Source organism: Hoplias malabaricus, chromosome 7, assembly GCF_029633855.1.
Source record: "Hoplias malabaricus isolate fHopMal1 chromosome 7, fHopMal1.hap1, whole genome shotgun sequence".
NCBI classification, from domain to species: Eukaryota; Metazoa; Chordata; class Actinopteri; order Characiformes; family Erythrinidae; genus Hoplias; species Hoplias malabaricus.
Genome location: NC_089806.1, coordinates 21,439,387 through 21,451,125, shown reverse-complemented (window position 1 = coordinate 21,451,125; position 11,739 = coordinate 21,439,387). Strand labels below are relative to the sequence as shown.

General features: G+C 38.2%; 1 protein-coding gene across 2 annotated transcripts; it reads left to right on the top strand.

The window, feature by feature from the left end:
- The first annotated feature begins 542 nt into the window (after positions 1-542).
- On the top strand, positions 543-11,613 carry mcm3l (MCM3 minichromosome maintenance deficient 3 (S. cerevisiae), like). Of its 2 annotated transcripts, none has more exons than XM_066676523.1 (18): positions 543-687; positions 1,156-1,253; positions 1,467-1,579; positions 4,338-4,546; positions 6,913-7,043; positions 7,163-7,401; positions 7,494-7,602; positions 7,727-7,880; positions 8,020-8,151; positions 8,709-8,917; positions 9,085-9,259; positions 9,676-9,802; positions 9,947-10,097; positions 10,214-10,354; positions 10,463-10,563; positions 10,647-10,735; positions 11,067-11,142; positions 11,227-11,613. In XM_066676523.1, exons 2-18 carry the CDS (start codon positions 1,182-1,184, stop codon positions 11,423-11,425), a joined length of 2,427 nt encoding a protein of 808 aa, XP_066532620.1. In that variant the 5' UTR covers positions 543-687; positions 1,156-1,181; the 3' UTR covers positions 11,426-11,613. The 2 variants fall into 2 exon arrangements, with proteins under 2 accessions (XP_066532620.1, XP_066532622.1); XM_066676525.1 differs by having other exon boundaries at positions 1,028-1,253.
- Positions 11,614-11,739: the final 126 nt, after the last annotated feature.

Genomic DNA, 11,739 nt, shown 5'->3' with positions numbered 1-11,739 from the left:
TACGCTTTTCTGTGAGTCCCCCCTCTTGCTCTCACACTTTCTACCGTAAACTACTGGCCGCAGTGTTCCTGTGGGGGTCCTGAGCATTTAAGAAAATTTTACAAAGCAGAAAAGAAAGTATGCAAAGCAACAGATAAACTAAAGTCTGTAATTGTAGAACTACAAAGTGCTCCTGTATGGTCAGTGGAGCTGAGATGGACCGTGAGAGTAGAAACAAGGAGCTTCTCATGGTAGCTGTTATAACCCTGCCTTTTTCTCATCAATCAATCAATCAAATTTTATTTATGAAGCACTTTTCTCAAGAACATTTTTTTGCTGTTTCAATAAAAGTACCCTTCTTTAAAATGTTAATATGTTTTTAGTCTGGAGACATGCATATGCTGTCTTTTCAATGTGTTGTTGAAAGTATTTCCTTTATGGTTAGCAAGTAATAAATAGCACATGGTTGAGAGGCAAATATTTTTTTGCACATTTAAATTTGTACTGAACTGTCCCTTTAAATGACTCACCTCCAATAATTAACAAAATTGGTTTCCAGCCCTGCAACCTTCATGGCCAGGAGCTGAGACTTTTGTTGGGTAATGGAGAAGTTTCACAGCATGTGCTAAATCTGAACTTACAAAATTGCTGTAACTATTTCTAAATATCTGGATTACAGCTAGGACATTTTTAGACATTTTACTGCAGGTGAGAAAGCTGAGCTTTTTTATAGTATGTCTTAAGCCATACTGAAGTAATTTGTTAAGTATTAATTCAGATATTTAAAATGTGTCTATCATTAAAACAAATCTTGAGAAGTAGCTACAAAATAAATAATGACTTTACATTGGATTTGGTGATAACTAGTATCAGCTAGCATGCAGTACATTTTAATTTTTTTATTTTTAGATATTGTTAAAATTAATGCTTAAGAGGGTTTGGAGTAAGAAACCAGGTGTTGTGAATGAATAAAATATAAATTGATCACAAAGTTAGAGACTGAACGTTAAGCAGACAAACTTAATGTTCGATTTTCCTCTCATTGCAGCACTATATTGAAATTATTATCCATGAAATGGATTTTTGTGAAACAGATCTCCTTTCAGTGTAGTGCACTAAAACTGTCCAGGAAACAGACCCATAATCTGTGTGTGTATGGGTCTGTGTTCTGTCAAGCTTCATAGGTGTAGTGTAGTGGGAAAATGGATGATGGCTTTGAAGACCTTGAGCTACGAGAAGCTCAGAGAGAATACCTGGATTTTCTGGATGATGATGTGAGTACCCTACTAAAGTAATTTTTATTTAATGAAAATTTTCCTAAATCCTTTTTTAGTTGATTCAGACCACCTTAGTAACAAGATTCTTTCTTATGCTTTTATTTAGCAGTTGTTCTAATGGCATTAGTCAGCATTTGTAATTTTCTACCCAGTTTAATCACGTCAGTGTCATGATTCTGCTTTAATGTCATTTTGGCCATTTTTTGACAGCAAGACCAGGGGGTATATCATGAGAAGGTTAGGAGTATGGTGTCTGAGGGCCAGTCTCGCCTCATTGTCAACATTAATGACCTGCGGCGGAGGAATGAAAAACGAGCCAAGGAGTAAGTGATACGTTCTTAAATATTGTTAAAGTAGTTGATGAAAGGCAGAGATGGATAGTTACATTTGCTTAGCTATATAAGTGACATATTGATTGATTAATGCAGTTACTATTACAGGAGAAACACATTTTATTTCATTTATGTTTAGTTACTAATTGCTTTGTGGGTATTTATTTTTTTATTTTGTTTTATTTATTTTATATATTTTGTGCCTCTGGGTGTTAATTTCATTATAGACCCATAAATCAAAAGAAATAACAAACTCACAATTTCAGTTTGTTTTGATACATACTGGATGCACTAAATTGCCACTTCAGTTCTAAGAGTTAACTCCATATACAAGTCTGATTCTTTTGCATTTCAATCTGTTTTTTTGGGAATTTACTTCAAAGGGAGATCTCACCTTTGTCATATTTTAGCATTTCTAAACAAATCAGATTTCATATAAATTGCTTCAAAATGAGTAAACAAATTTAAAATAATGTTACATACACACACACACCAATGCTGATGGAGACAAAGTTTCCTCCTAAGGTCAAGAAAGTCATAATTGTTCATGAATATGCAATCTAAGAGGCTAAAGCATCTAGTTTTAACTGCCTTTGAATGTTTGAACCATACATCGGTATTCAGGAACATGCATATTTATTTGTCAGGAATATATCTTGTTATGCATCAAGATGTTGAGCAACAAAAACCCAAGTCGTCACCTGGAGTGTTCCCAAGGACACAATTTCCTTTTTTGAAATGACAATAAAAAAAACTGGAGCAGTTTATACTACCGCCTGTTTCACAAAACTAAACTCACACTTTTAGATAAGGAACACTAATTTATTAAACTTTAAGGCAAACCAGAGGAATAATTTATGGAGCTAGTGGAGAACAGGATCAAATTTACCCTGGAAAAAGAATAAGACGAAATATGGGGCTTGTCACAGCCTCTTACACACTAAAAGAAAACGAGTGAAATAAGATGATTACCGATGCTTGTATATGTTCTGTGTATGCACAACTCACTCAGATTCGGACAAAGAAATGCATTAATGTCTGATGTGCTAACAGTTGTCAATTAGATCCTGTGAGAAAAATGCTAATTTGGCTAACAGATTTGACCAGTTCTTTTTCTCCTCATTATGTATATATTACACCCTGAGATACTTTATGCCCCTGACACAAAGAGGCAGTGGACCTATGTGCTTCTAATTGTTGTTAGACTCTCCAGTGCAGGGAGACGAGCTGTGTATGAGAGACAATTATTGTATTTCGGGTCTGTTTGCATTAGTGCTATGCTCTGAAACCAGGCAATCTGTCCCCAATATGGCGCCCACAGCAAACAAGATCATTTGGCTACAACCCAAGGATTCCCATTCAGGCTGTTTGCGCTTTTTGATGTGATCCGATTAATGGATTTCCAAAAATGGGAATACATTGGGACAAATGTCAAAGTATGCTAATTCTGTCCCTACACAACACATTCACTGCACACTCCACAAACACACACCACACATTCACTGTACATTCCACAAACATACTCCACAATCACCCAGACACATTATACACACCACACCACCACACACATGCCATAAAATCATCACCACAATCAACAAACAACATGCACAAAGTCACCACACACTCCACAAACACAAGTGTCACACTACCATAACAGACACACACACACCATAAATTCACCACACTCAACAAACAATAAACAAACAACATACACTGCAGAATCACCATACATTTCACAAACACACATCAAACGGCACACTCCACAAACACAACATACAGACATACTACACACACAGTGACACAAACACCACACAATCACAGCACACATACAACACAAACGTTCAAACACCACAAGCACCACACAAATGCATATCTCACACAGCACAATCACACACTCCACAAACACCTCACACATCACATACAAACATCATAGTTCACCACCAAAGATTACAACACACCAAATAAACTTAACCCTCATAATACACACATTACAAACACAAACAACACACGTTGATAAGCCAAATTCAAAGTTCATTCCTGAATTTTACCCCTCTAGTTATTAGTTTTGCATAAGTATTATTTTTTGAAGAAGACAAGAGTATTCTATAAAATGTAAGTATTAAATTAAAACTCTTAGGTGCTTATAAATCTCTTTGTGTTTAGAAAGGCTCAAACATGGGGCCGGGGTGGGGGGGAATGAACATCCATCCATCCATCCATTATCTGTAACCGCTTATCCAATTTAGGGTCGCGGGGGGTCCAGAGCCTACCTGGAATCATTGGGCGCAAGGCAGGAATACACCCTGGAGGGGACGCCAATCCTTCCCAGGGCAACACAGACACACACACATACGGACACTTTCGAGTCGCCAATCCACCTGCAACGTGTGTTTTTGGACTGTGGGAGGAAAACGGAGCACCCGGAGGAAACCCATGCGGACACAGGGAGAACACACCAACTCCTCACAGACAATCACCCGGAGCTGGAATCGAACCCACAACCTCCAGGCCCCTGGAGCTGTGTGACTGCGACACTACCTGCTGCGCCACCGTGCCGTGTAACAATATTACATGACTTGTTACTGGGCCTGGACCTTGTTCTGCCCACCTCTGAAATGTAGAAACTTTGTGTGCAGAATGTTTCAAGGAATATATATTTGATCTATTCAAATCTTAGGAAGTGTTAACTTTGCCATAATTCCGTTTCCATTAACAATATTTGCACTATTGTCCTTTGTGTCCCCTATAGACTGCTGAATAATGCCTTCGGCGAGCTGGTTGCATTCCAAAAAGCCCTAAAGGACCTGGTGGGCTCAATTGATGGAACGTATGCCAAGCAGTTTGATGAGTTTCATGTTGGGTTTGAGGGAAGCTTTGGGAATAAGCATGTGTCTCCTCGTACCCTCAGTGCACGGTTTCTGGGGAATCTTGTCTGCGTTGAGGGCATTGTGACCAAGTGTAAGTGATGATTTCTAAAATGCGTTTTTGAATGCAAGAAAATTTAAAACCCAAACCACCTAAATGACTTGATGTCAATTTGACCTCTTCATTACAGTGATTACAGTAATACACCAAGTGTACGGACATGGGCCCATGATACCCTATTCCTTTTAACATTTTGAAAGCTGTCATCTTCAATACAGCCTTGACCTCTGAAGTTGTGTTGTCATTCTGTAGTCTGTGTTAGGCTGAGATGATTTGAAGAAAATTATTTGTAATTTGGAAAACAAAATTATTCTTTGACCTCTACTTTTGCCCTGTGGCCATTTTTCAATTGAATGCCACAGGCTCCTCCATGCTATAAGGGCATGTAGGGCTTAAAATGCAAATTAAAGTTGTTGGGCACTGAACTTGAAGACTATTATCTTTTCCATAACACCACACACAAACCAGCAAAGATTTCAAATGTGGTAGATAAGATGCTTTGGTAATAGTAGACAAAAGTTTGAATTACTTGCAGTGTTAAGTAACAGACTTATCTTTTTATTTCTTTATGCCTCAGTGGAAGCTTGCCAAACACCCCCCTACTCCGTCCCCTCTTTTTGCACAGATTCTAATGCATCCTCACTGGATGGCCCCATGACTGACTCTCTAGGTCTGTGCCTATGCTGGTTGGCACCATGCTGTGTGATAAAGGGAGGGATGGGGCAATCCCACTTTGGAGACAAAGTTCTGCTCTTTTGTTTTAGCAAAGTTGGAAGTTCTTGCTTGGAATATCGAGGCAAACATTTGTTTGCCGGCCTCAATAATGGCACTACCAACTGAAAGTTGTGGCAATGCAGCTGCAGCAGTAAACTCATTAACGGAACAATCTGTAGGATATTTACTGTGCTTACTCGTAAAATGTACAGGGTGTGTGATCATAGATTAAGGAAACAGTCAAAGCTAAAACACAGCATTGCTATAGCAGTATATTCTCTTTGAGAAGTGCCCAGTCCGGAGTGGAGCTCCTATGATCCCGCCCTCCGAGGTCCTGCCTGTTATCCCGCACTCTGTCCACTTATTTTACAGTCCACCGTGTGGCCAGGTCTACAAACAGTGTCTCGCAGCCATGAAATGACCAAGTGAACATAGTTAATATTATATTTTACCAGACCGAAAAAAAACCCTAACTGCCCTTCTAAAAATCTCCATGACCAGAGACGGAGTAAAATGAGAGGAAATTGGCCTTGTGTTTAAAAAAGTGGAGGTAGTTTACAAGCAGCAACAATCCTGAACAGGTCACAGCAAATAATTTCTAAAAAATATAGGACTACAGATGCCTATGAATATATTAAGACACACAACCTATGGCATTTACTCCTTTTAATCTAAAGAAAATGAGGCATAGTGACGTTTTGAAAGGTGTTAGGACTGTTTTGTGTGTGTTATAGGAAGAAGGTTAATAACAACATAACGGAAAAGTGTAAATATCATTGTTTGATGAAAATGATGCAAATTCATGTGTTTTTTACCATTGTGTGTGTGCATTAGGAGTAAATTGTTTGAAAAGCCTTGATTTATTCACCTATTTAAGGTGGAACGGAGAACTCAAGCTTGGTAGTACACAGCAAATGAGTTTTATTGGTAGATGTTTTAGTGACATGTAGACTTGGCCATGGGATTAAGATTAAGATCTGTTTATCTGTTTATAAATCTTAGCTTTAGCTTCGCATAGCGCAGTAGTGGTTTAAGGTGGAAAGGAGTATACGAAGCTAGAAATCAAAGCAAATAAGTGGGGTAACCAGACGTTTGATTTTCTGGAGCTTACATAGAATTTCGAGAAGCGGTAAAGTAGCCTAAAATCTTCAGATTGCACGGTCTGACTGTAGAGCTACCATTATTGGTTGATAATCTTCTCTGTAATTCAATTTGTCAGTCTGCATGTCAGTAGTCCCTTTATTCAAGTTACAGCTTTTTAGATTTGTAATTATCTGCAGTTATTACCAGCCCATAACGATTTCCTGTCTGTTAATTATGGAGTTTAACTCTGAAAAAAAAAAAAAAAACTTTGTGTGGCACCTTTCCAAACAAACGTATTAAAGTGAAATTTTGTGAAATAATTTGTAAAAATAATTAACTAAAAGAGCTAGCGTATAAAATCCACAAATTGAGTTCAAACAAGCAATGAGAACTTTAAAATGCAGAATATACAAAATTAATACAACTGTTTTAAACAAGTCAACATTAATGTACCTTAAGTCTTTATTTTTTCTTTAATTTTTAATCAAATATGTGATATGGACTGATGCACATGAGGATGGTTCGCGCATTTACTTGCAATTCCATCTTCACCTTTACTGTACATCACTCATTTAATGAATGTGGTGGTTTTACTGTTTCAGGTTCATTGGTCAGGCCAAAGATCATGCGCAGTGTGCACTACTGTCCAGCCACAAAAAAAACACTAGAGAGAAAATACACTGACCTCACATCATTGGAAGCATTCCCTTCAAGTGCAGTCTATCCCACCAAGGTGTGTAAGGTGTAATTGGATGGTGCCGTCTCCTCTGCCCCATTTTTTTTTTTTTTTTTTTTTTTTTTTTATATAAATATTGATGCTGTAATGTTCTAAATGTGTGTGTTAATGTGCAGGACGAGGAGAATAATCCACTAGAAACTGAATTTGGGCTGTGCTGCTATAAGGACCACCAGACTCTGACTCTCCAGGAGATGCCAGAGAAGGCTCCTGCTGGTCAGCTGCCCCGCTCAGTTGACATCATTGCTAATGATGACCTTGTGGATAAAGTGAAACCAGGAGATCGTGTGCAAGTAGTTGGTGTCTACCGCTGTTTACCTGCCAAACAAGGGGGCTTTACCTCAGGAACTTTTAAGTAATTCGTTTTTTCAGCAATAATCTTTTTTATTTTACTTTATTTAAAAATGTATATAATTTTTCAGTTTTCATCTATTTATTTTTGTGCAGAACTATCCTGCTGGCCAACAATGTGAAGCTGATGAGTAAAGAAATTGTTCCTACATTTTCTGCAGACGATGTTGCCAAGATCAAGAAATTCTGTAAAAGTCACTCTAAAGTATGTTAGGGAGAACAGAGTAATTGTTGTTTGCTATGACTTACTGTAAATATCCTGCTAATTGCTCTTTCTTCACTACTTGGCTATTCTTAAATTTTACCATGGGGCTGGGTTTGTGTTTCAGGATGTTTTTGAGCACCTAAGTCGATCGTTAGCTCCCAGTATCCATGGCCATGAGTACATAAAGAAGGCCATACTTTGTCTGTTACTTGGAGGAAATGAGACCAACTTGGAGAATGGCACTCGTATCAGAGGAGACATCAACATCCTGCTCATAGGTCAGTCACGTCTTAAGGTAATATGATGTCATATTTGTACAGGTTCAAATAAGTATTTTGTGAAACATGGGTAAGGTTACTGGAGTTTCTGGAATGCTTCCTCTTAAGCCCACTTTTAGTCTTTTTTCTTGGTTTGTAGGTGACCCATCAGTAGCCAAATCTCAGTTGCTCAGGTACGTTCTGTTTACGGCACCGAGAGCCATCCCCACGACTGGTCGTGGATCATCTGGTGTTGGACTTACTGCTGCTGTTACCACCGATCAAGAAACAGGTGAATTTGTTTGAAGTTTGTGATTTACCTCTAATCTTTACACAATTTGCAACCCCTAAATTATATAATTTGATTTCAAGAAAAAAAAGCCCAGTCATTTGAGCATGAGTGAATGCATGAAAAAAAGCCATTTTTCATTTTGTGAAAGGATGCACCCAATTACTTTGCACTGCCTTTTTGACAGTGGCCATGATAAATGAGATGCTGGGAGGAAACGGTGTATTGGCAAGAGTTTTAAATTTCAAAACACCATTTTAAACAATTTTCATAAATCATTCGTATATCATTGCACGTTTTGTTTTGTAAATTCATCACTGTGAATCTCGGGCTCTATAATGGTGGAGAGTACCAAATTAGTGGTCATTAAGCAAACTCCCCTTTTTGTTCTTGGGAAGGCTTGTATGAGCTGATGAATTTTGCCTTGCTTTTGAAACTTATGGATTGGAAATTAACTTGAAGTATGCGTAGTATCTATTAGAAAGATTAGTGATGATTGCATTAAAGAGAACTTAGTACTTTTCAAGCTTCTCGCTCCTATTTCTTTCCATTCCCCTCAGGTGAACGCAGATTAGAGGCAGGTGCCATGGTGCTTGCTGACAGAGGGGTGGTGTGTATTGATGAATTTGACAAGATGTCTGATATGGATCGTACAGCCATCCATGAGGTGATGGAGCAGGGGAGAGTTACCATTGCTAAAGCTGGGATTCAGGCCAGGCTCAATGCTCGCTGCAGCGTGTTAGCTGCTGCTAATCCAGTCTATGGAAGGGTAATATCTGCTTTTTGCAGGTTATGCTACTTAAACTCTTAATGCTCCTTGGCTATTTATTACTACTAGCAGTATTTTCCCATAGGAGAAGTGTCATCACAGCAATTAATATGTGGCATATTCTAGGCTTTTTTCCCCTGTTGATCCGTTTTCCTCTTTCACACCAGTATGATCAGTATAAGAGCCCTATGGAAAACATTGGATTACAAGATTCCCTGCTCTCCCGTTTCGATCTGCTTTTTATCGTTTTGGATCAGATGGATGCAGACAGTGACCGGGAGATTTCAGAGCATGTGTTGCGCATGCACAGATACCGACCCCCAGGGGAGCAAGAAGGAGCAGGTGGGAGGTCATCAGATTTGTATTCCAGACAAAGATCATGTGTTACTTTTAGGCCTTGTACACAATGAAGAATAAACCAAAATTGTTCTTAAATCAGATTTTTAGGCAGCGTCTACTCTAAGCTATAAATCTAGTTTGTGTGGTCAAACTGTAAATTAATTTGCTCCCATAATCACATTGGTAGTTATGATAATGACTGTGGCATGAGTGACCAAAAATCAAGTGTCACTTCACAAATAAAATCCAATATAACTGGCCAAAATGGATCCAACTAGGATAACATCAAATGTATCCTCCTACTTGTCTAGACAAGGAAATCGTTTTATTTATACAATTATATATTTTTGCTCATTATTATGTTTAGTAAATTGACCCTGTCAGTACCCTAAACCTGACTGATTTGTTTGCACCAACAGCAATGCCCTTAGGCAGCACCGTGGATATATTTGCCACGGAAGATCCAAACATCACTGAGGCAGCAGAACATGAGCTACAGATCTATGAGAAAAAGGACAATGTTCTCCATGGCCACAGAAAGAAAAAGTAAGTATTCTCCCTTAATATATTTTGATGTTTTACAGAGTCAAATTTAAACAACAGTTTATTAAGCGTGTTAAAACCAAAGTGATTAAACATTATTTTAAAAAACTGATGGATGGAATGACATGGTCCTAATTTGGATTGCAGGGAAAAGGTTGTCACGATGGAGTTCATTAGAAAATACATCCATGTGGCTAAGCTGGTGAAGCCAGTGTTGACCCAGGAGGCTTCGGACTACATAGCTGAAGAGTATTCCAAACTCAGAAGCCATGATCAGGTCAACAGTGACTCAGCAAGGGTATGTTCCACATCTACAGCAATTTTCATTAAAGTTTTTATCATGTTTCAGTGATACATTTCTTGTTATATAAAGAAAAAGAATAATATTGCCGCTGCTGCTATTCTTGCTTGCAGACGATGCCTGTGACAGCTCGTGCTCTAGAGACCATGATCAGGTTGGCTACAGCCCACGCTAAAGCCCGAATGAGTAAAACCATTGACTTGGGTGATGCAGAGTCTGCTCTGGAGCTCATGCAGTTTGCATATTTCAAAAAGGTATTTATTTATTTTTAATTGTCTTTTTATTTTCATTCTAACTGCTAAGTAAGATGGATTAATATATAATTAATTATATATATATATTTTGTAATTGTTTCCATGTAGATTCTAGAGAAGAACAAGAAGAGGAAACTTACCGAGGACAACATGGACACTCAAATGGATAGCACTCAGAGCGAGGAGATGCCAAGCCAGAGAAGTGTCAGGTATGAGTCTTGAATATTTTTTTTTAAATAGGCATTAGTAATTTTTGGAATATCATGGGGGGGGGAACATTTATTGTCCACAGGAAACGTTCTCGTGTCTCTAAAGATGACATGGATACAACAGTTGCAGATGAGACTGATGATCCTTATGACTTTACGGAGACTGAAGATTGTGAGTTATATTTGTCATTTACCAGCAATCATTCAATCCCCACCCTCACCCTTGTAGTGTACTTTTGATAATGTTGCTCATTGTGCACTTGCAAAAATGGACATAGAAGATTACCTTTGGTTGCGTAATAAGGAATTATTATTTTTGTACCATTTTGTGCAAAATCCTTTCAAAATGTCCACGTAATGTAGATAATGGTGTCACTTAAATATTTGTGGTAGCTTTTGCAGAAGAAAACTTCATTACTGTACACAGATGTGAAAATGCTTAAATAACCTCTTTAGTAAAGTTACATATATGTACTATAAAGATGTTTTCCTGTTAACAATAGCACAAGCCAGTCAAAAGACCAGACTGGTGTCTCAGAGGGGCAGTCAGAAGAAAAAGGTTGATGTCAATCAGAACAGGTATTTTATACACAGCCACTGCTAACATTTATATTTCTTGAATATTATGCCTTCAACTCACCTCACTCTTGATGTATTTTTAAGAATGAAGGTTTTCAAGGCTGCCCTTCTGAAAGCCTTCAAGGTAACCAGGTCACAATCTATAGCAGTCCCAGAGCTTCTCTCACACATTAACAAAGGACAGTCTGAGGAGTTTGACCAGCAAGAAGTGAATATTCTGCTAGAGCGTATGCAGGATGATAACCAGGTCATGGTGTCTGAAGATGTGATCTTCCTCATCTGACTTACAAAGTGCAAAAAACTTTGTTGTGATGTTATGTCCTGGATTATTTTTTGATCACTAATAAACAGCTTGAGCACTTGTTTGAATCTTGTTTAAATCATTGCACTTGTCTTAGTACCAGCTGCACTTTCTACATAAGACAGCATTAGGCATTAAGCCTTAATCATTCCTCCTTGTCTCTTCTCTCTTGCTGATGTGTATGGAAGGCAGTTCTTTGTGTCATTTGGAACTGGCTTGTAACACACTCAGATGGAACTAGCTTGTAACGCACTCAAATTACATACATGCATTTAACAAAATGCTCTACCAAGGGC

Excerpts from the sequence above, each read along its gene's own strand:
- mcm3l (XM_066676523.1), top strand. The coding sequence starts at position 1,182 with ATGGATGATGGCTTTGAAGACCTTGAGCTACGAGAAGCTCAGAGAGAA. Across the intron at positions 7,044-7,162 it reads GTGCAGTCTATCCCACCAAG|GACGAGGAGAATAATCCACT; the intron begins GTGTGTAAGGTG and ends GTTAATGTGCAG. Across the intron at positions 10,098-10,213 it reads TCAACAGTGACTCAGCAAGG|ACGATGCCTGTGACAGCTCG; the intron begins GTATGTTCCACA and ends TCTTGCTTGCAG.